General features: G+C 35.6%; 1 protein-coding gene and 1 pseudogene across 1 annotated transcript; one reads left to right on the top strand and one right to left on the bottom strand.

Moving 5' to 3' along the window:
- The first annotated feature begins 1,288 nt into the window (after positions 1-1,288).
- Positions 1,289-6,575, top strand: LOC148196686 (signal recognition particle 43 kDa protein, chloroplastic-like; annotated as a pseudogene).
- LOC148196687 (uncharacterized) lies at positions 2,016-5,522 on the bottom strand. Its single transcript, XM_088093162.1, has 7 exons — positions 5,247-5,522; positions 4,624-4,703; positions 4,295-4,381; positions 3,540-3,647; positions 2,673-2,723; positions 2,433-2,471; positions 2,016-2,306 (listed from the first exon to the last, which is right to left on the bottom strand). Exons 2-7 carry the CDS (start codon positions 4,672-4,674, stop codon positions 2,166-2,168), a joined length of 477 nt encoding a protein of 158 aa, XP_087949288.1. The 5' UTR covers positions 4,675-4,703; positions 5,247-5,522; the 3' UTR covers positions 2,016-2,165.
- Positions 6,576-24,606: the final 18,031 nt, after the last annotated feature.

Below are 24,606 nucleotides of genomic sequence, written 5' to 3' on the forward strand. Positions count from 1 at the left end.
TAAAAAAAAGCGCTATCTATGCACTTTTTTGTAGTAGTGATTATTTTTTTGCACATAGGCAATGGTTCTGGAACCGATGCATATACAGGCGAGGCAAAAAGTCTAACCATTTTTGTCTCGGTTGTGGACCGAGGCAAAAGGGATAGACTTTTTGCCTCGATTCAAAGGTAACCGAAGTAGTAGGATTTTCCTTTTTTTATTTTTTTTTAAAAAGGACTTTTCGCCTCGGTTCTCTTTGAACCGAGGGAGTATCTTGGACTTTTCCAATTTGACAGTTATGATTTGTACTCTCTTATCTCTTTTCGCAAGAAATGAAATAATTTTAATTTTCTTCTAAATTAAGTGATATTTTTCACTCAATTTTATCTCTCTTCTATTTTTCTCATTTCCCTCACTTTCTTTGAGTTTCCTGTCTTATAATCCAACAAAATTATGTCTTCCAAATTATAGTTATCAGGGAATAAAAACAAAAATGCTAACTTTTGTGGTAAACTCACAGCAAATGAAATATATGGAAATGTTTGCAAATTTCATTGTTATCCTATAATAACTTATATAAATGACAACTTTTATCAACTTAATCATTTTATTGAATAAAATAATATATAACATATTAAAGAAATTAAATAATTTAAAAGTTCATGAACATGTGATATAATAATAATGGTTTTTTCTTATATATTAAATAGTAAATTGTTTATAAAAATAATGTGAAGCACAAACATACCAATTAATGTAATTCTATGAAAAATATAAACTAACCATTATATTAAAACTTTCATCCAAGTTAGATTGGTAAAATTTACTTTTCATAAAATGCTGATAATAATATATGTTTATCGAGAGACCAACACTTCCTGTCAACGAATCCCATACTAATTACAACTCCCAAAACATTTATTACTTTCTAAATGGCCACTAGGGAGAAAGATTCAATAACATATTGTCTCCACAATACTTTGGTAAGAAAAAAACACCATTCCATAGTATTCCACATCATTTAGACACTTGCGAAGAGTATTCCACAGAATAGTCCCGAGAAGTAACCTGCTTATGACCAGAAATGATAAAAGACATGAATAGATATCACTCACCGAAAGAAGTAGAAGGTTTTGGGAGATTTATCATTTATCATATTGAGTGGGTTCACTTAAAGTATGAATCAATGATTCTACATAAACAAAACAAATCTAGGTAGTAAATATATATATACCTGAGGTGAAAACTCCATAGGTTCTTTACAGTTGGATAGGTGCCCACCTATAAAATAATAATGCCACTATCACTCGCACTGCCACATGTTCATCTTCAACCCTTCCAAACACACCATAGCAAAACCATTACACTAGATTATTAATGGAAGCTATTTTTGTCCCCAAACCATCTTCTCATTCTCATTTCAAAACTAAATTATCTTCCAACCCCAAACACTTCCTTAAACAACAACCATTTCTCACCATCCTCCAAAACCCCACGCGCTTCCGCCTCGTCATCGTCCCACTCCCAACCCAACAACAAGCAGCTTCCAAAGACACCGAAGACGAGTCCTATCACTAGTGGAAAAATGACATTTTATAACATACAAAAATGATCTTTTATAACGTAGTTACTGGAGACATAGTTCTGGGCGATATAGTAAGTCTGCGCATTTTATAACGTAGCAGAAATTTACGTTATAATATGTTGAACATATTATAACGTAGTTTCTAAAATCCGTCATAATATGCGTAGTTTATTATGACAAATTTTCGTTTGTCCGTTATAATAAGTGGAAGGTAACATGACGTAGAAATTTTTGTACGTTATAATATGTGATTTATTATTACGTATATATTTTTGTACGTTATAATATGTGATCAACGTATCATGACGTACATGGTTTAGTACGTTATAATATATGTTTTTTTTTAAAAAAAAAAAATAATTATTACATTTAAAAATTATAATAATATACTTGTATTATCATCTTATTCCATCAATTTATAGTTAATATAGCTTCAAATAAAAATATTTAATGAAACTAACAAAATAAAATTCATTTCAAACATTAAATAGTGTAATATTTAATACATCATTTATATTATACATATTTAAATGATTCATATACACTTGTGTTAAATGATTCAGTAGTAGTTGATTCACATCGTCTACCCATGAACAAATCTCTACTCATTGACAACAATTTGCATCCCCAAACAAATGCCCAGAAATGGAACACTATGTTCTCGGGAATACTTAGTCGCAAGAATTTTCCCTTGCATTCCTCCATCACCAAAACCTCTTGGAACTAGAACACCATCAACGCCCTGCAAAATAAGTCCAATTACAGAAAACCAATAAATAATATATCACTATATGAGATTTTAACATATATATCAATATTAAAGATCTGAAAATGGAATAAATATGTTTAGTCTAAATAGTAGGAATACCTTTAAAAGATTCCATGCAACTTTATATGCCTCAGGATCCTGCAGCAATATATTTTAATCAATCGTCAGAGGGTTGCAATATATTTTATATCCAAACACTTTAGGATAAATTCAAAGCAAAAGGTTTAGGATATTGCATGAACTTAAACCACTTAAAATGCAAAAGTATGAAATTCAATTTTAAAAGAAAAAAGAAAAAAAGAAAACCATCAAAACCATGAAATTAACAAATTAAACTACATAAATACGGTTCCAGCAGTGCTTCAATAAAAGGCATGGACTCAATATCCCCTGCATGAAAGAAAAGTCATTGTAAATTAGTTGCTTTAAAATATAGCCGATCCCACCACCAAGTGAGAAGAAACTTGGTGGTTGCCTTAGAATATAGTATTAAAAATATGGATATGAATATTATTTTCTCCCACTGTTTGCTAAGTATAATTCATTTTTAATTTTTAGTTTTCAATTTCCATCTAACCCATAATCTTTAGAATTAAATATGGGAAAAAATTGAATGGATATAGAAATATAATATTGAAAAAGTTATATCTTAATTTAGAATAATTGAATGGATATCGAAATATAATATTAAATCTAGCAGCCAAAATAATTTAAAAAAAAGCTTTTCCTATAACATAAAATGAAAGGCCAAAACTCTGTCCCATAGTTAATAGATAATTTTATAAATCACACACTGATAGATCCTGATCAACTACCATCACACATTCAGAACAGGGTTAGTAACAAAGTCATCAAACAGAAAAGCCACCATTAAAAGGCATGAAAGACGAAACCTGTTTTGTAGAGTTAAACCTACAAGTTACTAAAGGAAAAATGCAAATGTAAACTAAGTTACTTGGCTGACATTAAATGAAAACTTTAATTCAAGTAGAATGAGTTAGTAGTATACGGGAAAGAAATGTTGAATGAAAGAAGTGAGGAAAGATACTATTAGAGACCAAAGAGAATCCATTGATACAATAGATTACATTTCAAACCATAAAATAATATGCACACAGATGACTCAGGATTTTCAGAAAAAGCTTTCAGCTAAGTTAATAACTAAATGTTCCAACAATCTATCAGTACAATAAGGTTGATAGATACCTGAGTCAGGTGTGCCCATGCTTCAAGAAAATTTCTATCAATTTGAAGTGATTTTAGATGTGCATCCTCAGCTTTCTTATATTCACCAATTGAAGATAATGCTAAACCCTGTAAAAGAAAGTGTTTACTCAGAAAAATAATAAAGCGATTCAAGTGAGATCTTACTTAAGTGTTATGTGTGCAAGAAAATCATTTATAATAAAAAGTGATTCAAGTGAGATCTTACTTAAGTAACTGAAAATTTCAATCACCTTCTTTTCAACTATATATATAATAAGATCACTAGTCAAACAGTTCCTTAACATGGCTCTACATAAGTCTTGACAACTGCACTAGTTTTGCTTAAACAATACATATTTGACCCAAGTGTTAATGCCTAAACCAAATCAAGTTTCTACTCCTTATAAGTCAAATCAAACATAAGTAAAAACCAGATTTCAAGATCATTTCATTTTCTGTACCAGAAGAGATCCATTTCATTAAGGGTGGGTCAATGGGACATACCTAACATGAAGCATTGATTAACTAAAATACCCAGGTTAAAAAATAAATAAATAAATTCCAATCAGCAATGCGAATTGGGTAAACTTCAAAAAAATTTACAAATACTAAGATCGAGTAAGCCACCCCACCTCAACAAACTCCCCCAAGGCTGCCCGAGCTTGACCTCTCCTCTTTCATAATCTCCTCTTCTCTCCTTCTCAATAACAAACTATAAACATCCAAAACAAAACAATTAGAAACATCTGGCTCACCTGATACATTTTTCTAGTAGTGATGTTATTGTCGCCAGTTAATTTAATGTCCAAAAATCGTTCGTAGTTCCCAAGATCAAGTTCAAGCTTCCACAAACAAAAAAAATAATGAAAATGGCAATCTAAAACTTCAGAGGAAAACAAACTGCAGATATCCTCTTTTACTACGACTCAAAAAGTTTTAGCTTGCACTTATGAAGTAAAATGAGAAAATGAAAAGAGCAGGGGAAAGTATAACATAACATACAACCTCAACCTTCCATTGAATTTAGAAGGAAATAAAAATCTAATGACTGTCATCTTGTTGTAGAAAATTTTCATTTGCTTACCTCTCCGCTATCATCTAAGACGAAAACCTCCGCATGCTCGAAAGGAGACATTGTCCCCGCATCAGTGTTCAAGTAGGGGTCTGCAAATGATGGAAAAATTAAAACAAAGATAAAAACAGTGAAAATAGCATTCATTACTTTACATAATATGATAATAAAAGCAAACATGTTTTATTAAAATTTCTATAAATATGAAAACTAAATTAACAGGGTAAAGAGGGGAAAAGTGTTACAGAGAAGAATGTGAACTATAACTACGGTTGGAAGAGCAGCTCTGAGAAGATGACTGTAGGTGCGACGCGAATCCTCGAAGCTTCTTCCAAAGAGAAGACGTAGCGAAAATATGACAAAAACTCGAAGAAGAATATGAAACAAAGGATTAAACTTGATAGAAACCCTAGAAGAAGAAGGAAACCTATTCTGGACCGATTGATCGGTGTAAATCAAAGTTGAATCGGTGGAAAATGTTTCTAATGGTGAAAACAAGGTTTTAATCGGTGGAATCGAAGGGAAATGGTGAAAAGGAGAAGAAACCCCAACAGAGGGTTTAGCTCTATGAATGATTCGGTGAAAAATGAAGGATAGAGGAAATAAAGATGATTCTGTGAGTGAAGAAGCCTTGCCGTGATGATGAACGACGTGCGACGAGGAGATGTCTCTCGAGAAGGAAGACGCCAGGAAACCGAAATGGAGAGAAATGAGAGTGAGGCTCTCTGATGTGAGAAATGAAAGTGCTCTCTCGAATGCGCGAGAGGAAATGAAATGAGACCTCCAAGCGTGACAGCGAGCGAAGGAATACGCTCCACAACGTGGCTGAAGTTCTGAAAATGATGTGGCTGATGACGGAGATGCCGAGAAATGCAAGTGAGAGGGATGAGACGAATAGCGGAAGAAAAGAATGAGAGTCAACTTGAATGAAATCTAGCGAGCGGGAAATGTGAAAAATTAAAGAGGAAGAGATATTATAACTGATTTCTAAAACTCCGTTATAATACATCAATAATAGGTTTTGAACTTATTTACAAGTTTACCACCGCATTTTATATTATAACTGATTTTTAAAACTACGTTATAATATGTTTGACACTTATTTACAAGTTTGCCACCGCGTTTCATATTATAACTGATTTACAAAACTACGTTATAATATGTCCTATTTTTATTACCATCTTGCCACCGGTCAACCTAGTATGACGGATAATTTTTATACGTTATAATAGCTTCGTTATAGAAAGGTATTTTTCCACTAGTGTATGGTGAAGTCAAAGGCATCATCGGCAATAGAGCCCTTGATGCTGCCACTGGAATAGAGTACCTCATTGAGTGGAAAGAGAACAACGAGTCGTCTTGGGTTCCGACATACTTCATAGCCAAAGACGTCATCGCCGAGTACGAAACCCCGTGGTGGACCATCGCGAAGAAGGCCGATGAGCCCGCGCTGAGGAACCTCATGGAATCCAGCGACAACCGTGATGTCGACGATGTGGACGCCAAAGGTCGTATCGCGCTCCTCTTCGTAGCTGGACTTGGCTAAAAACCGTGCGTGAAGATGCTAACAGAAGCCGGCGCGAACCTGGACCACTGTGACCGCAGCAACGGTCTCACTTTGCTGCACATGGCGACAAGGTACGTGCGACCCGGTGTTGCGAAGGTGCTGTTGGATCTAGGCTTGGGAGATTTTGAAGGCAACGTCGAAGGGGAATCTGTTACAGTTCGAGGGCAAGATTGGGCTTAAGGGAGTGGTTAGGATTTTGGAAGGGGCTATGTTCGATTACGCCAAGTTTGAGTGGGTGAAAGATCTTGTAAGAGACTACGAGGGTAGAGGTTTATGCCTCGGTTCATCAGAGAACCAACGCAATAGACCTATCTCCAGACATAAAGCTTATTTGCAGTGGGTCAGCGTCATTTTCTACCTCGGTCCCTTGTGTAACCGAGGCAGTATATTTCCTTAGGCAGCGGTTGTCTTAGAACCGAGGCATATAGTGTCTCAAAATTTACAGATTTGCCACCGCGTTTTAATATACTTCGGTTTTTCAAAACCCGAAGCATAATGGGTGATTTAAAATACGGATTTTGCACTAGTGCAAAATGAGGATGTAATTGGTGAATTTGGTAGAGAAGGTTGAGCGAGGACAAATCAAGTCGTAAAATGTGATTCGTTGATGTGAATCACAACGATGAAGACTCTGTGAGAGTGATGAGGTAAGGAGATTCACGAGCTCGGGAGGAAGCTAGGTTTAGGTTGTTGGACTCGTAAAAGATCAAACTATTGTCGCTTCGTGACCGAGCTATCATTCCATAACCATCATTGTGTCTTCTCACCTCCTATGAGGGTTACCAAGGTTAGTGCATTCATATTAGGTTTAGTTAATTACTTGGTTAAATATGGCTTGGATTAGGCATGTTTTTGGAAAAAGGGTTGTTTGATACATGTAGGTGTTTGAAGGTGTGGACCTTGTGGGAAAAAGGCTCGAGGTGACTTGCACTAGTGCAGAAAACACTTTAAACGTCTGTTATTTTGGGCTTTTTACGTCCGACCCCTACTCGACATCTATATGGGTGACGTTGATGGGACGTCTAACTGTACAAATCAGACATCTAAGACCCTGGAACGTGCTTGGCCTCTATAATTCATTGGACGTCTCTGTATACACTGACAGACGTCTATAGACGTCTGATGTGGCATTAACAGACGTCTAGTGGGTATTTTTTTTAAATTAATTTATTTTTGCAATAAAACCACACCTGAAAAGTAGAAAATTGTCCCAGAACATTATAATATAATATATAAACTCGTTTGAAGTTAACAAAGTATTAAAAACAATCCAAAACCTAAATTATCAAAAGTTAAAGTTAAACTAAATGTAAATGTTCAACAACAATAATAAATCTTCATATCTAGGTCCATCTTTGCAGAATATAAGTTGTCCATTCCTGTCTTATCTTCTTAATTGCATCATCTGGTATAGCAGATGTATTCTTGAAGCGAACCAAAATGAATAAAGATGCATTATGTATCTAAAACAACAAAGTTAAGTTGTTTGAAACTAAGAATCTAAATAAGTTAAGCATCATTACCTCATTCCAGTCATCTATAATGACAACTCGAATGATGGTCGTAATCCAAGACATGACATAGTAGCCACATTCCCATGAATCTAGCTTCTTGTTACACTAAAATGACAAACTAAATAGTCAAGCATTTAGATCATTCAATAACTCGATTTTGAATTAGAACTATAAATGACTTACAACCTTTGGATAGAGGACGGATACTAGCTGACCTCGATTTTTACCCATTACTCTATTTACATTGAAAACACAAGGTAATATTAATATAACTATATTTATCATAAAAATTGAAGGTTAAAATGAATTTGAAAAATAAAAAGAGAAACACTTACCCTTGAAGCATGTTTCTCAAGTCAATTTTCATCTTCCTATACAGCGAACATCCTCTAAATGATCAGTCAACAATTCTTCCACATAATTCGTTCCTCGTGATGTGGTAAGCTGGTCCAGTACATCTCCATGCCAAGTCCGAACGGTTTAAGTTCTCATTATGCCAAACATGAATAGATGGTCACGCATATTTCCTAAGTCTTAGAGTGTTTGATTAAGACAACGAACACAAGGACAAAAATATGTCCTGTTCACAAACTTAGCATTATGTTCAACATATTGCAAGAACTCTGAAACACCATTCTCATATTTTTCACTGATGCAACGTTAATTCATCCAGTTTCGACCCATACTATGTTCGTAATATACTTCATCAGTTTCAATTTTTTAACTCTCACATGGTTAGGCCCTACCTATTTAGAAAAAATATTTTTCATAATTTGCTAAGACACATGCAAAGAAGTCTACATCATAAATTTGATAAGATTTTGGTAGCATTTCGCATTGGTCTTCAATATACACGAAATAAGAATAGTCAGGGATGACCACAATCAAATATGCATCCGGAGAACAACACAAATACTGAACCAAAATTATATCAATCTTATCCATAAACTCCAACGTACATGTTATAGCAAATTATGAAAAATTGATAACTTTTTGGCAAGTATACCAAATCATTCAAGTAATACAATAAAATAAGTTAAGAGTATCGTTCTCCCAAGGGAATTTGAGTCATGTTATTCAATTAAAATTATTTATCAAGATCAATTACTGATGATAACATTTGTGATTTCAATTTGGAAATTAACATGAAAGTAACAATGTAAAAAGAATTAAGATTGAAAAATACGATAAATGATCACTGGAATTGGTCTTTGACTAACATTTCAGTAAAATCTTGGACAACATACATTCTTTGTTCAAGCATTCACATAAGAGTATCTTGGTTTAATTCCTTAAAACAAGTTCTAAAATTATCTATTGAATTATTAATTCCTCAATTAATTCAACAGATAATTTTGCATTAGATTCAGATGTTGAGAATGACCAAAAGCACAAAAGTTATTCCTAGCGTAGTTACTTTTAGTTTCTTTTCTTACGTTTTTGGTTCTAAAAATACTTCCCAGTATAAAAGAACTTTTAAAGAGAATTATACTTTCGTATAATCAAAAGCAAGTTAAGAAAAGAACAAGAACAAAAACATATATTGCACAGGAAATTTACATTAATGTGTCATCATACAACCAATTCTAATGAACAGAAAGATTAGTCTATCCTAGACATCTCAAACGTACTCTTTTCAGCAATTCCTTGCAGAAACTGAAGTCTTGATGTCTTGAAAGGTCTCTTGAGTGTCTCTTGAGTTCTCTAATATTTTTCTCGCTTTGTTCGTGTGTCAGAAGATAGATTCTGTCTTTTTGTCACGTCTTTTAAAGCCACTTAACTTCATTAATTCGCTCAGCGCACATGTGTGTATGCGCTGTGCAATTTTTTCTTAACTACTGCACTTCAACTGATGATATTCGCACAACGCACAGGTACTGGTGCTCTATGCGAATTCCCTCCTTCTAGCAGTGCAGATTTTGGCTTTCGCTTTGCGAGAATTGGCCGACAAAGTGTCCAAATAACAATCTTTCCGACAAAGTGTCCAATGTTTACCTATTACAATTTTGGTTTAATTGCTTGCATTGTCCACAGTTTGGCTGCAACGTGTCAAGTTAGTCCATCTTTTTAAAAAAGTTTCAATTACGTCCAAACTTGGTTTAAAAGTGTCAATTTTGTCCAAACGTATGTAAAATTTGCTTCAATCAAGTCCCTTCCGTTAAATCCCATAAACGGACGTTAATTTTTTTTCTCTCTCCTCTGCTTCTCTGCTCTACTGCTCTGCTGCTATGCTCTGCTGCTCCTTTAGTAAAATGTTTTTCACTTATATTTAATATTTACATAAATTAAATCATGATCATGATGTAACTAAATGATTTTATCTAAATTATTATTCCACTTTTTTTTTACCAATATGCTACATATGATTTATTAATAGAGAATTGTGCCTGTTAATTGAAAGAAAAAATTAAAGTTATACAGTATCTATTAATTAAAATATATGTGTATTTTAAAGTAAAATAATTTTATTAATCTCAAATATAAATATCTATCTTATATTTTATTATCTTAAAACTATTTTAGTAAATAAATTAATTAATAAATTATTTTAATATATATGATTTCCTATTATCTTATATATATTTTTAATATACTTTTAATGACGATAAATTATATATATATAATTAACACAAAACGTATAATTCTTTTTTAAAGAAAATGAAAATATGTAGAAACAGTTCAACCAATATTATACCAAAATAAATAATTTTGTAAATACCTTTTTAGTTAAAGAACAGAAAAATGAATTATTTGATTTTTAGATAATATTTTACTACGAATTATAATATTTTAATTATATTTATTGTTATTATTTTAATATAATATTTTACTACGAAAAGCAATTATCGAATGAAGCAGAAAATGGGTGTGAAAAGAATACTTTTTGTTTAGATTTAGTTTTCATGTTTTTGTAAGATAAACTAAAACCAAGTATAAATATATGAGAAATGAGAGTTTCATCCACAATCATTACTCTGTGCAGAAGTTCTGTATAACTTAGTCCACGTATACTGTTTTTTTCATTTAATATATATGCATAATATTTTCAAATTTTCTAATAATTGCTTAATGTATTATTTTATATTTTATATTATCATTATATTATTTTATAATGTCCAGAGGAGCAGAGCAGAGAAGCAGAGGAGCAGAGGAGAGAGAACTAAAAAATTAACATCCGTTTTGGTGAATTTAACGGAAGGGACTTGATTGAAGCAAATTTTACATACGTTTGGACGAAATTGACACTTTTAAACCAAGTTTGTACGTAATTGAAATTTTTTTAAAAAGATGGACTACTTTGACACGTTGCAGCCAAACTAGGGACAATGCAAGCAATTAAACCTACAATTTTTCAATGAGGAACAACATGAATAATTAAAAGATTAAGCCCATTTATAAGTGTAAAAACAACTCTTTTTCACACTTATCAGCAATATGGAAGTTATCCCTAAAGAGGAGTGCAACGCCGTTGATGAGAGGGTCACACCTCACCAAAAAGTTGTTTGCAAAATTAATGCAGTATAGACTAGGAAGTGACTCCTAGGTCGTCTCTCAAGGACCAAATTGTGGCTCAGTCTCAGATCAACACGTAGTGGGGGGGTTTATGAATCTTTTTGGTTGTGGATAAAATTAAAAAGCGTTGAAATAAAATTCAAAACAGTAAAACGAAATTTAAACAACATGAAACAGTAAAAACAGATCTGGAACAAAAAACAAAAGTACAGAAAACGAAAGATGAATGCCCCTGGTTGCGGCTGCCCTTATTTGAAGGTTGAATGACCCCTGGTGACCTTTGTGTGAAAGATGAATGTCCAAATTCCACGTGTCCTGCCTTAATGAACCAGCGTGTTTTTATTCTCTAGCCCGAGACACACTTTTTTCTCCCTTGCTCGTGCTGGATGTGGGCCGTGGAATGTTGCTGCCCTTTTCTTCTAATTCAATCCATGGACGCTGCTTTCCACTCTACTGGACGTGCGTGTGTAGTGTGCTGGACGCGTGTTCATGCTTCTTTCCAGCCAGCAGCCTCTGCTTTCTTCCGTGTGCACCTCCCATTATCTCCAAGCACACACCTCTTTTTCTAGGCCAGCTTGCTGCTGCTACTGGGACGTGAGTGCCTCCCAGTTGAATCCATCTTCTGGACGTGCGCTTTTGATGGATGTCACCCCTCCAAGCTGCTTCACTTATTCAATTAAAACCAATCAGCCCTTTAATTTGTTGGACGTGCACTTCCAAATGGAACCGTGAGTGCTGGAAAATGTTGTTCGTCACTGCTGCTTCTCCAAGCCCAAGTGCGTGTTGCTGCTAGGCGTTCTTCCCCCTTCACGCTAGACTGTGGAATTCTCTGCTGGACGTGCGTTATTCTCCAAGCTGCTATCCGCGTGCGTCACACCCTTTCCAAGCTGCTGGACGCTCCCCATGGGCCGTCTCTGTGTGAACCCCACGTGGACGTCCGTTGCTGCTGTCCTCTCTTGGACCTCTACTCCGCGTGCAGCTGCTGTGATGGACGTGATGGACTCTTCCGCATTGGACACCACCCGCTGCTGCTGGACGCACCCCCAAGCTGTTGTGCTGGACCGCCAAAGGAAGGTCTTCTCGCTTCCCCAGCTGGACGCTGCTATCCGCGTGAAGCCAAACCAGGCCGTGCGTTCTCTTCATTTTGCAGCTCCCAAGCTTGCTAGACCGCTCGTTCATTCTTAAAGCAAAGAAAAAGGAGCTTCTCCAATCAAGCCCATCTCCATGTGCACTCCCATAATTTAAATCCACACCTCCTCACTCATTTTAGTTTAAAGTATATTGATGTGGCATTTTCTTTTGACCTCCAAATGTTCCAAATTGTATTTCCAACATTTTCCCTGCAATTAATAATGCAAATAATTTGCTTGAATAATCCAAATTAATTAAAATTAGAATTTTTGGTCAAATTAAGCATAATTAGTAAAAATGGGAAAATACTGGACAATTAAGCACAATTCCCCGATTAATTGTAGCACAATAAACTAAGTGAAGTGAACAAAATATTGACTCATCAAAATAGACCACACTTAGTCTTTTGCACTCCTGGGTAAAATCAAGACGCAAATAAGGGAATAGTTCAAAGGACATCAGGGAAGTGACACAAACTCAGCACACAGAAAATAAAGATTAACAAGGACAGAAACAGAATTACACAGTTCCCAAGGAATTTGGACAGAGAAAAGAAGTAGACAATATCCAACACAAAATCGAAGAAAGCAGATACTCATGAAATTATCCAAGCAATTCAAAGCATGACAAAATGATCAATCAATTCAAGAGGTAAATCAAAAGCAGCAAAACCTCACAGGTGCACTATCAGTGTTTCTCTCAAGTGTCTAGGGTAAACATTGTCAACTCGATGCACTCAAGAAAAGCAAACACAAATAGACTTGGCGAGCCTCTAATATCATCACTCAAAACATATGCATGTTCAAATCAAAAGGTTTTTTATGGGTGAAATGGGGCCAAGGACAAGGGAGGATAAATATGGATGAGAAGCTACAAACCAAACAGAATAGAGGAGCAATGGGGAACAAGTGAAAACACAATCAAATACACCCAAAACCTCTAATTCAATCCTCTTCTTGACTCCATTATTCACATTTTTTTTTCATTCATTTTTTTTTCTATTTGTTTTCATCCTGTCTCTTTTCTTTTCTCTCTTTTCAGAACAAAACTGTAAAAGACAAGATACACATATATTTACAACAACAAAACAAGAAGAAGAACTAACTATCCAATTCATCAGAATCCCCAAGGAGACCACACTTATTCCCAAAACACTTCCAAAGCTCCAAAATTCCCTAAGATTAAGGTAATCATGGATTTTCACTTAGGGCTAGTGTATGAGCTTCAAAACAAAGAAATGAGGAAAGTATAGGCTCAAAAGGGGTTATCAAAGGATCAAAACAAGGTAAGCTTATTTGGCTAGAGAGGCTCAAAAACAAAACTGCCTTTATCACTTCCAAACATGCATATCAATCAAGAATTATCAACAAGAGTCAAGCCAAGGCATATGCGCAAGCAATCAAGAGACATATCACACACAAGAAAGAACATAAAGTGGCTCAAATCTCACACAGGGTAATTGTCACAATCAATTCAACCTCTCAAACATCATAATCATCTTCCCAAGCAAAGAAAAGCAAGGGATTTCAAACCAATAAGTATCAATCAAGTGAAGTGAAAGACAAGTCTACAACTTAAACAAAGTCCAGAAATGAAGAGAATCATGCAAAACTGTATACAAGACACGACAAAAACAACCTAAAACAGAAAAAATTTAACAAAGAAAACAAAAACTAACAAAGAAAAAAAAAATCTCCCCCAATAAACCACACTTAAATTACACAGTGTCCTCAATGTGTCATAAGCATAAGATCAGAAATCAGAACAGTGAACAGATCATGGACAAGTGCAATAAAAGTAGGGAAAGGGGGAGAAGGGAAAAGAAAACTCCCCTGGTCATGGTGGCAGTTGCCAATTTTGGACTATCAGGGAGATGTCTTCCACCATAGGATTCAGCAAACAAGTTTTGAGGAGGAACAACTTCATCAGTACTGCCATATCATCCAAAACGAGATGTTTCTTCTTTCTTTTCCCAGCAAACTGTTCCATCAGTAGATTTCCTTCCACTGGCAGTTGTTGAGTGTGTGACACCGGAATGGAGATCTCTGGCTCAGTCAAAGAAGTAGCAGTACACTCTCCTTCATTAATTATGATTTGCTTAATGTCAACACCTATATTCTCATTTAATTCTGCAGCATGGTCATCAAACTCACAATTAATAGCATCTGTTATACGCTTAGAATCTGTCTGTAACACATAACCAATTTCAATACAAATTGGGCAAGAACCAGATTCACAATCACATTCAAAGTTCTCAGAGAACTGTGTCAGATCAAAGTTCAGTCCTAACTCTATAGAGTTATCAGATTGCATAGTTTCTACCTCAAAATCAATATTGATATATGCATCATCAATAGAATCAAAGGTCAGTTCAAGGCTATTATCATTCAAAATTTCATCACGGCAATCATGTCCATTCAAAACAACCTTTAGACCAATGGGTTCAATGGCTGATACTGAATAAAAAATTTTAGAATGGTCAATCAAATCTATATCAGTATCAGTCATGAATCCTATAGAATCAGTGTGCATCAAATCACGGGCATTTGAATGTATAGGCAAATCAGGTAAAGTGTTTGGAATCTCAAGTTCAGAATAAACCTGTTTTTGCTCATTGAAAATTTTCTTACCAATCTCCAAGTCATCAGCTACATCCTCAAGGCTATCATTTAAATCAAGATCAGTGCAAGGATAGTGAACATCAGGTATGTCAATGTGCTCTACAGGGAATAATGAATCCACAACATGAGTGTGCACATGTATATCAATATCAGAATCCAGAACAGGCTTAAATGGTTCAAGTTTTACCAATTCAAAAACATTAAAATTTACTTGAACCTCAGATACATGAGTAGGGATTTCAAGTTTACAGTAAACCTGCTCAGGTTTTTCCTTTACTACCTCACTTGGATTTTGACCCGCCAGCTTGCAGAGCAACTTCTTTGCCTCTGTTGGAGTTCTGTCCATCAAAGATCCACCAGCAGCTACATCCACTAATATCCTTTCATTGTCCAGGAGCCCTTCATAAAAGTAAGTCAAGAGCAAATGCTCTGAAATTTGGTGGTTTGGACAGGCTGTGCAGAGCCTGTTAAACCTCTCCCAATAATGTGCCAGGCTTTCTTCTTGAAATTGCTCAATGGTAGTGATCTCCCTCCTAATGCTGACTACCTTTGCTGCTGGAAAGAACTTGTTGAGGAATCTCTGTTGTGTTTCCTGCCAACTATCAAAAGGATACTGGTATAGGAACCAGTCTCTTGCTGCACCTTGAAGGGACATTGGAAACACTTTCATCAACACTGTCTCCTTTGAAACACCAGCAGGCCTCATCGACAAACACACCAAACAAAACTCCTTGAGGTGCCTATATGGATCTTCATGTGCCAACCCATGGAATTTGGGAAGACTCTTGATCAACTCATATATCCAGTCTTGAGAATCTGTCATCTCCTCTATTGTAGTGCAAAACCTGTCTCAGACCTGGACTTCCACTTCAAACAAAGATTAAACCAAACATATAGAAACATAACATGGGGGAAAAACATTATTTACATAATTTGAAACTTCCAGAAACAACAACTAAATGCACAAAAATACAAAAAATGATAAAAATCTAAACACACAAAAATTGATAGAAGAAGTAAACCCAAACAAGACTAACTAAACATCCTAAAACACATCACACAACACTAACACAACAAAAGACCTAAGACTGAACCATTGGTACCCGGCAACGGCGCCATTTTGATGAGAGGGTCGCACCTCACACAAAAGTTGTTTGCAAAATTAATGCAGTATAGACTAGGAAGTGACTCCTAGGTCGTCTCTCAAGGACCAAATTGTGGCTCAGTCTCAGATCAACACGTAGTGGGGGGGTTTGTGAATCTTTTTGGTTGCGGATAAAATTAAAAAGCGTTGAAATAAAATTCAAAACAGTAAAACGAAATTTAAACAACATGAAACAATAAAAACAGATCTGGAACAGAAAACAAAATTACAGAAAACGAAAATACAATAAACAGTAAAAAACAAAAAACAGTAAATTTCAAATATGAAAACAGAATCAAAAATTACAGCAGCAGAAACAGTAATTTAGACTTGGAATTTTTTTAGAAATAGAAAATTAAACCAAACTTGAATTGAACTTTAAAGTGCTCATAAATTGTTACAGCAAACAAGAACAGGAAAACTAAATTGGAATTCAAACAATACAGCAAAGAAGATGAACTCAACCGTAACCCTCCATTCTCTCTGTGTCGTGCACTTCCTCTACTCTCCAGCCTCTGTCCCATTCCAGCCCCTGGTGTCCAACATTCTGGTGGACTTCTTCCCTACTACAGCTCCTCCACACGGCTCTCTACACTACTCCTAGACTACTATACTCTACTCTCCTCTCTGCTGCACGTCCCATTATCCTAAACTCTCACCTAATCAACTTCTCATTCTATGAAAGCAAAAGAACCAAAAACTACAATCATTCCAACAACTGTAACATCCCTGTTATTCATTCCAGTAAAGAAAAGAAATCCATCACCATATCACTACTTCCTTCTCAATCTCCGTGCAGCACCTAATGGAATCAGCGCCTACTCTTCTTTTCTAAAAGCTTCAATCACCATTTCTTTTCTTCAACCATAGCCCTCCATGCTTCAATGTCCGCCTACTTTTTTCTAAGTGAAAGATTCTATCCCTCCTAGGTTGCGGCTGCCCTTATTTGAAGGTTGAATGACCCCTGGTGACCTTTGTGTGAAAGATGAATCTCCAAATTCCACGTGTCCTGCCCTAATGAACCAGCGTGTTTTTATTCTCTAGCCCGAGACACACTTTTTTCTCCCTTGCCGTGCTGGATGTGGGCCGTGGAATGTTGCTGCCCTTTTCTTCTAATTCAATCCATGGACGCTGCTTTCCACTCTGCTAGACGTGCGTGTGTAGTGTGCTGGACGCGTGTTCATGCTTCTTTCCAGCCAGCAGCCTCTGCTTTCTTCCGTGTGCACCTCCCATTCTCTCCAAGCACACACCTCTTTTTCTGGGCCAGCTTGCTGCTACTGGGACGTGAGTGCCTCCCAGTTGAATCCAGCTTCTGGACATGTGCTTTTGATGGATGTCACCCCTCCAAGCTGCTTCACTTCTTCAATTAAAACCAATCAACCCTTTAATTTGCTGGACGTGCACTTCCAAATGGAACCGTGAGTGCTGGAAAATGTTGTTCGTCACTGCTGCTTCTCCAAGCCCAAGTGCGTGTTGCTGCTAGGCGTTCTTCCCCCTTCACGCTAGACTGTGGAATTCTCTGCTGGACGTGCGTTATTCTCCAAGCTGCTATCCGCGTGCGTCACACGCTTTCCAAGCTGCTGGACGCTCCCCATGGGTCGTCTCTATGTGAACCCCGCGTGGACGTCCGTTGCTGCTGTCCTCTCCTGGACCTCTACTCCGCGTGCAGTTGTTGTGATGGACGTGATGGACTCTTCCGCATTAGACACCACCCGCTGCTGCTGGACGCACCCCCAAACTGCTGTGTTGGACCGCCAAATGAAGGTCTTCTCGCTTCCCCAGCTGGACGCTGCTATCCGCGTGAAGCCAAACCAGGCCGTGCGTTCTCTTCATTTTGCAGCTCCCAAGCTTGCTAGACCGCTCGTTCATTCTTAAAGCAAAGAAAAAGGAGCTTCTCCAATCAAGCCCATCTCCATGTGCACTCCCATAATTTAAATCCACACCTCTTCACTCATTTTAGTTTAAAGTATATTGATGTGGCATTTTCTTTTGACCTCCAAATGTTCCAAATTGTATTTCCAACATTTTCCCTGCAATTAATAATGCAAATAATTTGCTTGAATAATCCAAATTAATTAAAATTAGAATTTTTGGTCAAATTAAGCATAATTAGTAAAAATGGGAAAATACTGGACAATTAAGCACAATTCCCCGATTAATTCTAGCACAATAAACTAAGTGAAGTGAACAAAATATTGACTCATCAGGCGTTATCACTGAGAGTGGCAAGTTTTTAGATGAGAAAAAAATAGAGAGAAAATAAGAAGAAAGTGTAAGCGAAAAAGAGAAAGATGAAGAGAAAGAAAAAGAAGAGAGTGAGATAAAAGAAAAAGAAGAAGAGAGGGAAGAAAAGAAAAGAAAACGAGAGAGGAAGAAGATGAGAGAAAAATATAGAGAAAAGAGAAAGAAAACTTGAGTGAAAAAGAGAAATATATAGAAAAAGAAGAGAGTGAGAGAAAAGAAAAGGAAAAAGAGAGGGAAGAAAAGAAAAAAGGAGAGGAAGAGGATAAGGAAAAAAGGAAAGAATTATATGAAAAACCTCTTCATTACCCAAAGAATTATTCTAGGAAGGAGAAGGAAAGACAGTTTGAGCAATCCATGGAAATCTTTGAGGAATTGGAAATCTTTGAGGAATTGGAGATTAAAATCTTTAATATCAAACTTCTCGGTGATGTTAACTTCCTAAACAAATTCAACAAAAAGAGAAAAAGTCCAGAGGAGGAAACAATTGAGGAACAAGGCAATTGTAGTGTAATCTTGCAGAAGGTGCTTCCTCCAAAAGCTAAAGATCCGAGAAGTTTCACTATTCCCTGCACCATTGGGAGTCATGAAATATGGAAAGCCATAATTGATTTAGGGTCCAGTATCAACTTGATACCCTTATCTGTACTTGAAAATGTTACCAATAAGGAGTATTGGTAAATCTTGAAGAAAATTGTTTTGATGATGCTGCAAGAAGTTTTAGTTGAAGAAGATATTAGAATTATTTAAAAGCAATTTGTATAAATTAAATATAGTAGGAAAGTCTTGTAACTTTGTAAAACTTGCATTTTTTTACTGCCATAATCGATTATGGAATGTCAATAATAGATTATCACAAGTCATCCAGGAATAATCGATTATCACCTCATATAATCGATTATCACATTCTTGAAAACCTGTAACGGACTTGAATAATCGATTATCACTTACAATAATCGATTATTCGTGGCAGTTGAGACTTAACCTTAGATAATCAGAACAGCTAGCTATATATTGGGTTTCTGTGAAGATCACTAGTAACGTTGTTGAACAGAAGCTCTTGCAGAATACTGTTTGTCAGAGGAAGTTCTCAGAAGCTATAGTTCAAGTTCCCTTGCTTGGTCTCGTGAACAGGAGAGGCTCGCGTGTCGTGTGTCGATAGTCGGAGCAAGCTCTCTTCGAGTTAGCAAGGTGCTCTGCCTGGTCTCGTGAATAGGAGAAGCTCGTGATTCGTTTGTCGATAGTCGGAGCGGTTCTCTTCGAGTTGGCAGAGTGTTCTTCTTCCGGTTTGTTCGTCGAAGGAAGGTTTATTTATCTGCTTTATTCACTATTTGTTGTAATCTGTGAAACATCTTTTTAGTGGAATTGTTAATCACTTTTTATAGTGATTAACGATTGGATGTAGATTCTGTTGAATCGAACCAGTATAAAAATTACTCGTGTGATTTTCTATTCCCTACACTCTTTATCTTTTACGCATATCAACTGTTTGATTAATTTTCTGAAAGAAAATTATTTTTACTAAAAGGACCAAATTATTTTTAATTGTGATCGAACACGCTTTCCGCTCTCTGAGTTTTAATTCCGCTGCGCTATACTCTTCGAAAAACACCCCCTCCGATACCAACAATTGGTATCAGAGCTTGCTTTGATAGTTTTTCAAAAAAAAAAAATTTGCGAAAATGGCCGGTCACAATCAAAACCATGTATATGCTGAGGGTGCTTCCATTAACAGACCTCCATTGTTTACTGGTGATAACTATGCTTTTTGGAAAGTGAGAATGGAGATTTTTATGGGGTCTGTTGACAGAGGCATCTGGGAAGCTGTACAAAATGGTCCTTATATTCCTAAAAACAGAGTTGAAGGTGTAGAAGTAGAAAAACCATTTTTTGAGTGGACTAATGAAGAAAATAGACGAGCTCAGTTTGATATTAAAGCTCGTAATATTATTTCATCTGCTGTTGTGCTTGATGAATTTTATAGAATTTCTGTGTGTAAGACAACACAGGAAATGTGGGAAGTTCTGAGAGTCACACATGAAGGAAGAGAGGATGTGAAACGTGCAAGGAAGAACACTCTCATTCAGGAGTATGAGATGTTCAGAATGCAACCTGGAGAAACAATTTCTGATGTCCAAAAGCGTTTCACTCACATAGTGAACCACTTGACAGGGTTGGGTAAGACTTTTGATACTGATGAATTGAATGTAAAAATTTTGAAATCATTGGACAGGTCATGGCAACCAAAGGTAACTGCCATCTCTGAGTCTCAAAATCTCACTCAAATGTCAATGCCAATTTTGTTTGGGAAACTCCGTGAGCATGAGCTTGAGTTGAGAAGATTGACAGCTGAAGAAGATCAAGGCAAAAGAAAGACACTAGCCTTCAAGTCCGAAATCTCCAAAGTAAAGAAATCTAAAAGGATTGAAGATGATGATTCTGATGATGAGGAGAACATGAGCCTCATGATAAAGAAATTTGCCAAGTTTATGAAGGCAAAAGGTAAGGACAAATTTCGTAAAGAAAGGAGAGAAAATCAAGAATCTCCTTCAAGTGTTAAATGCTATGGATGTGGAGAAAAAGGGCACATGAAAACTGAATGTCCAAAGAACAAGAAAAGTGAAGAAAAGAAAGAAAGGAAATTCCCAAAGAAGAAGAAAGCTTACATAGCTTGGGAAGACAATGCATCTAGCTCAACAAGCTCAAGTGATTCAGATGAAGAAGCCAATATTTGTCTAATGGCTGACTCAGAAGATACTGGAAGCCAAGTAAGTGATTCCAGCTTTGAATCTAGTGAATTAGACTTGCAAAAGGCCTTCTGTGAATTGTTGATTGAATCTGAAAAACTTGATGCTGCACATAAAAAACTTAAGAAAGAGCATAATGAATTAAAACTGAATTATGAAAAGTTGCTTGATGATGAAGTTGTCTTAAGAAATAAAGTTAGTTCTTTAGAAACAAAATTATCTGATGCAAATGCTACTATTGAACCTGTTGAATGCTTGTCTTGTAAGAATCATATGTTTGATATTGACATACTTGAAAACTTACTTGCAAAGGAAACCAAGAATAATTCACATGCTAAGACAAACCTTAAGAAAAGCAATGTTGAAAATAGAAATATGCATCAAATAAATAAGTCCAAAGTAAGAAGAACTCGTAGAGTTTGGGTTGAAAAAGGGACTTTTGTTAAAAACAAAGTAAGTAATGCTTGTTGTTTTTACTGTATGAAGCATGGACACACATCAAACAAATGCAACATTAAACATTTTGGTGTTCCAAATGGTAAATATGCATGGGTTAAAGTTGTAAAATGATTTATACTTGCATGAACTAACCCCAAGGACCCATAATTAGATTGGGGACCTAAAACTCTTGCTAATTTGTTTTGTAGGAATCTACTAAGTCAAAGAAGTCATTGTGGTATCTTGACAGTGGATGTTCAAGACACATGACCGGTGACAAGAAAAGATTCATCTCTTTTGAGAAGAAAAAGCAAGGATTTGTGACTTATGGGGATAACAACAAAGGTAGAATCAAGGGTACCGGAGACATTGGAGGAGGAAATACATTAACTATAAGAGATGTGCTATATGTTGAAGGCCTCAAGCATAACCTCTTAAGCATAAGTCAATTATGCGACAAAGGTCTCAAGGTAACTTTTGAAAGTGATAAATGCACTGTTTACTTTAAAGATTCTGCTGATATTGCTTTGCAAGGTGTTAGGCATAACAATATTTATTTGATTGATATTGAAAGTGCATCTAATCATAGTATAACATGCTTAGTTGCTAAAGAAGAAAATCCTTGGCTGTGGCATAAAAGAGCTGCACATATTCATATGCAACATTTAAATAAATTGATTTCAAAAGATCTTGTGATTGGTTTGCCTAAACTGAAATTTGAGAAGGACAAATTATGCACTGCATGTCAAAAAGGTAAAGAAACCAAATCTTCATTTTCATCCAAAAGCATGATTTCAACATCAAAACCTTTAGAACTTTTGCATATGGAATTATTTGGTCCATCTAGAATTAAAAGTTTTGGTGGAAATTACTATGCTCTTGTAATTGTTGATGATTACACAAGATTCACTTGGACCTTCTTTTTAAATTTGAAAAGTGAAGCTTTCAAAGCCTTTAAATCTTTTGCTAAACGTATTCAAAATGTAAAAGACTTGAAAATCAAAACTTTGAGAAGTGATCATGGTGGTGAATTTGAAAATGAATCATTTGGAAAATTTTGTGAAGAATTTGGCATTGCACATAATTTTTCTGCACCTAGAACTCCCCAACAGAATGGTGTTGTTGAAAGGAAAAATAGATCATTAGAAGAATTAGCTAGAACACTTATGAATGAATCTAATGTGCCAAAATACTTTTGGGCTGATGCAGTAAGTACTGCTTGTTATGTGTTAAATAGGATGCTTATTAGGCAAATTCTAAAATTAACTCCATATGAACTGTTGAATGGTAAAAAACCAAATATATCTCATTTGAAAATTTTTGGATGCAAATGCTTTGTCTTAAATAATGGAAAAGATAATCTTGGAAAATTTGATGCAAAATCTGATGAAGCAATTTTTCTAGGATATTCTTTGACTAGTAAAGCTTATAGAGTGTTCAATAGAAGAACACTGATAATTGAAGAATCAATGCATGTTGTCTTTGATGAGATTGTAGACCTTGAGGTAAATCCTCTTGAGTCAAATAGACCCATTGCAGGTGATGAGGATTACTTAAAAGAAGCCCTTGAGGAGATGTATCTAAATGAAAATTATCCTCCGGAGCTTCAAGAAACACCCCAAGTCGTTGATTCCAAAAGCTATCAACAACCAAGAGGACTATCTTTGGACAACATCATAGGAGATATATCAAAAGGGGTAACTACTAGACATAATTTAAATAACTTTTGTCTAACTGTTGCTTTTTTGTCTCAGGTAGAACCTAAAAATATAAAGGAAGCTCTTCAAGATGACAAGTGGTGCATTGCTATGCAAGAAGAGCTAAATCAATTTGAAAGGAATGAAGTTTGGGAACTTATTCCAAAACAAGAAGAATTCCAAGTCATAGGAACAAAATGGGTATTCAGGAACAAGCTTGATGAGGATGGAAACATCACAAAGAATAAAGCAAGGCTAGTTGCTAAGGGATACTGTCAAAAGGAAGGTATAGATTATGATGAAACGTATGCACCGGTAGCCAGGTTAGAAGTAATTAGATTATTACTTGCATATGCATCCTTGATGAAATTTAAACTATATCAAATGGATGTAAAAAGTGCTTTCTTAAATGGTTTTATAAAAGAAGAAGTGTATGTTAGTCAACCTCCTGGCTTTGAAGATTTTAAATTCTCTGATCATGTTTACAAGTTGAAAAAGGCCCTTTATGGTCTTAAACAAGCACCTAGGTCTTGGTATGAAAGACTTAGTACCTTTTTAATTGAAAATGAATATTCTAGAGGAAAGGTTGATTCAACCTTATTCATTAAGAAAGTAGGAAAACACATTTTAATCGTGCAAGTTTATGTAAATGATATCATTTTTGGGTCAACTGATGATTCTTTGTGTGAAGAGTTTGCAAAAATAATGCAAGGCGAATTTGAGATGTCTATGATGGGTGAGTTAAACTTTTGCTTAGGACTACAGATAAAACAAATGAATGGTGGAACATTCATCTCTCAAACTAAATACTGTAGAGAAATTCTTAGAAAATTTGGTATGGATAGCTGCAAGGAAGCTAGTACACCCATGGGTACTTCATGTTATTTAGATAAGGATGAAATTGGAAAAAGGAGTGAATGAAACCATGTTTAGAGGCATGATAGGATCCTTGCTATACTTAACTGCTAGTAGACCAGATATTATGCAGAGTGTTTGTGTTTGTTCTAGATACCAAGCCAATCCTAAAGAATCTCATTTGACTGCAGTTAAGAGAATTCTAAAATATCTTAAGGGAACTACTTCATTTGGACTTTGGTATCCCTCTGATGCCTCACCTAGTTTAATAGGATACTCTGATGCAGATTATGGTGTGATGAACCAATATTTTCCTCACTTCACTTAGTTTAATGTGCTAGAATTAGTCGGGGAATTATGCTTAAACGTCCGGTATTTTCCTGTTTTTCCTAATTGTGCTTAATTTGATCGGAAATTCTTATTTTAACTAATTTGAATTATCTGAGCTTATTATTTTGCATTATTAATTATGGGAAAATTTTGGATAACTTTTTGGGACATTAGAAAGCTAAATGAGAAATGGAAAT

The sequence above is a fragment of the Vigna umbellata genome, chromosome 6 (genome assembly GCF_029865625.1).
Source record: "Vigna umbellata cultivar VRB3 chromosome 6, Vumbellata_1.0, whole genome shotgun sequence".
Lineage (NCBI taxonomy): Eukaryota > Viridiplantae > Streptophyta > Magnoliopsida > Fabales > Fabaceae > Vigna > Vigna umbellata.

Bases quoted from the DNA above. Each gene is read 5' to 3' on its own strand.
- LOC148196687 (XM_088093162.1), bottom strand. From the start codon at position 4,674: ATGTCTCCTTTCGAGCATGCGGAGGTTTTCGTCTTAGATGATAGCGGA. The intron at 3,648-4,294 runs GTGAGCCAGATG...TTTCTTTTACAG, and splicing joins CTACTAGAAAAATGTATCAG to GGTTTAGCATTATCTTCAAT. The intron at 2,307-2,432 runs GTATTCCTACTA...CTTATTTTGCAG, and splicing joins TTGCATGGAATCTTTTAAAG to GGCGTTGATGGTGTTCTAGT.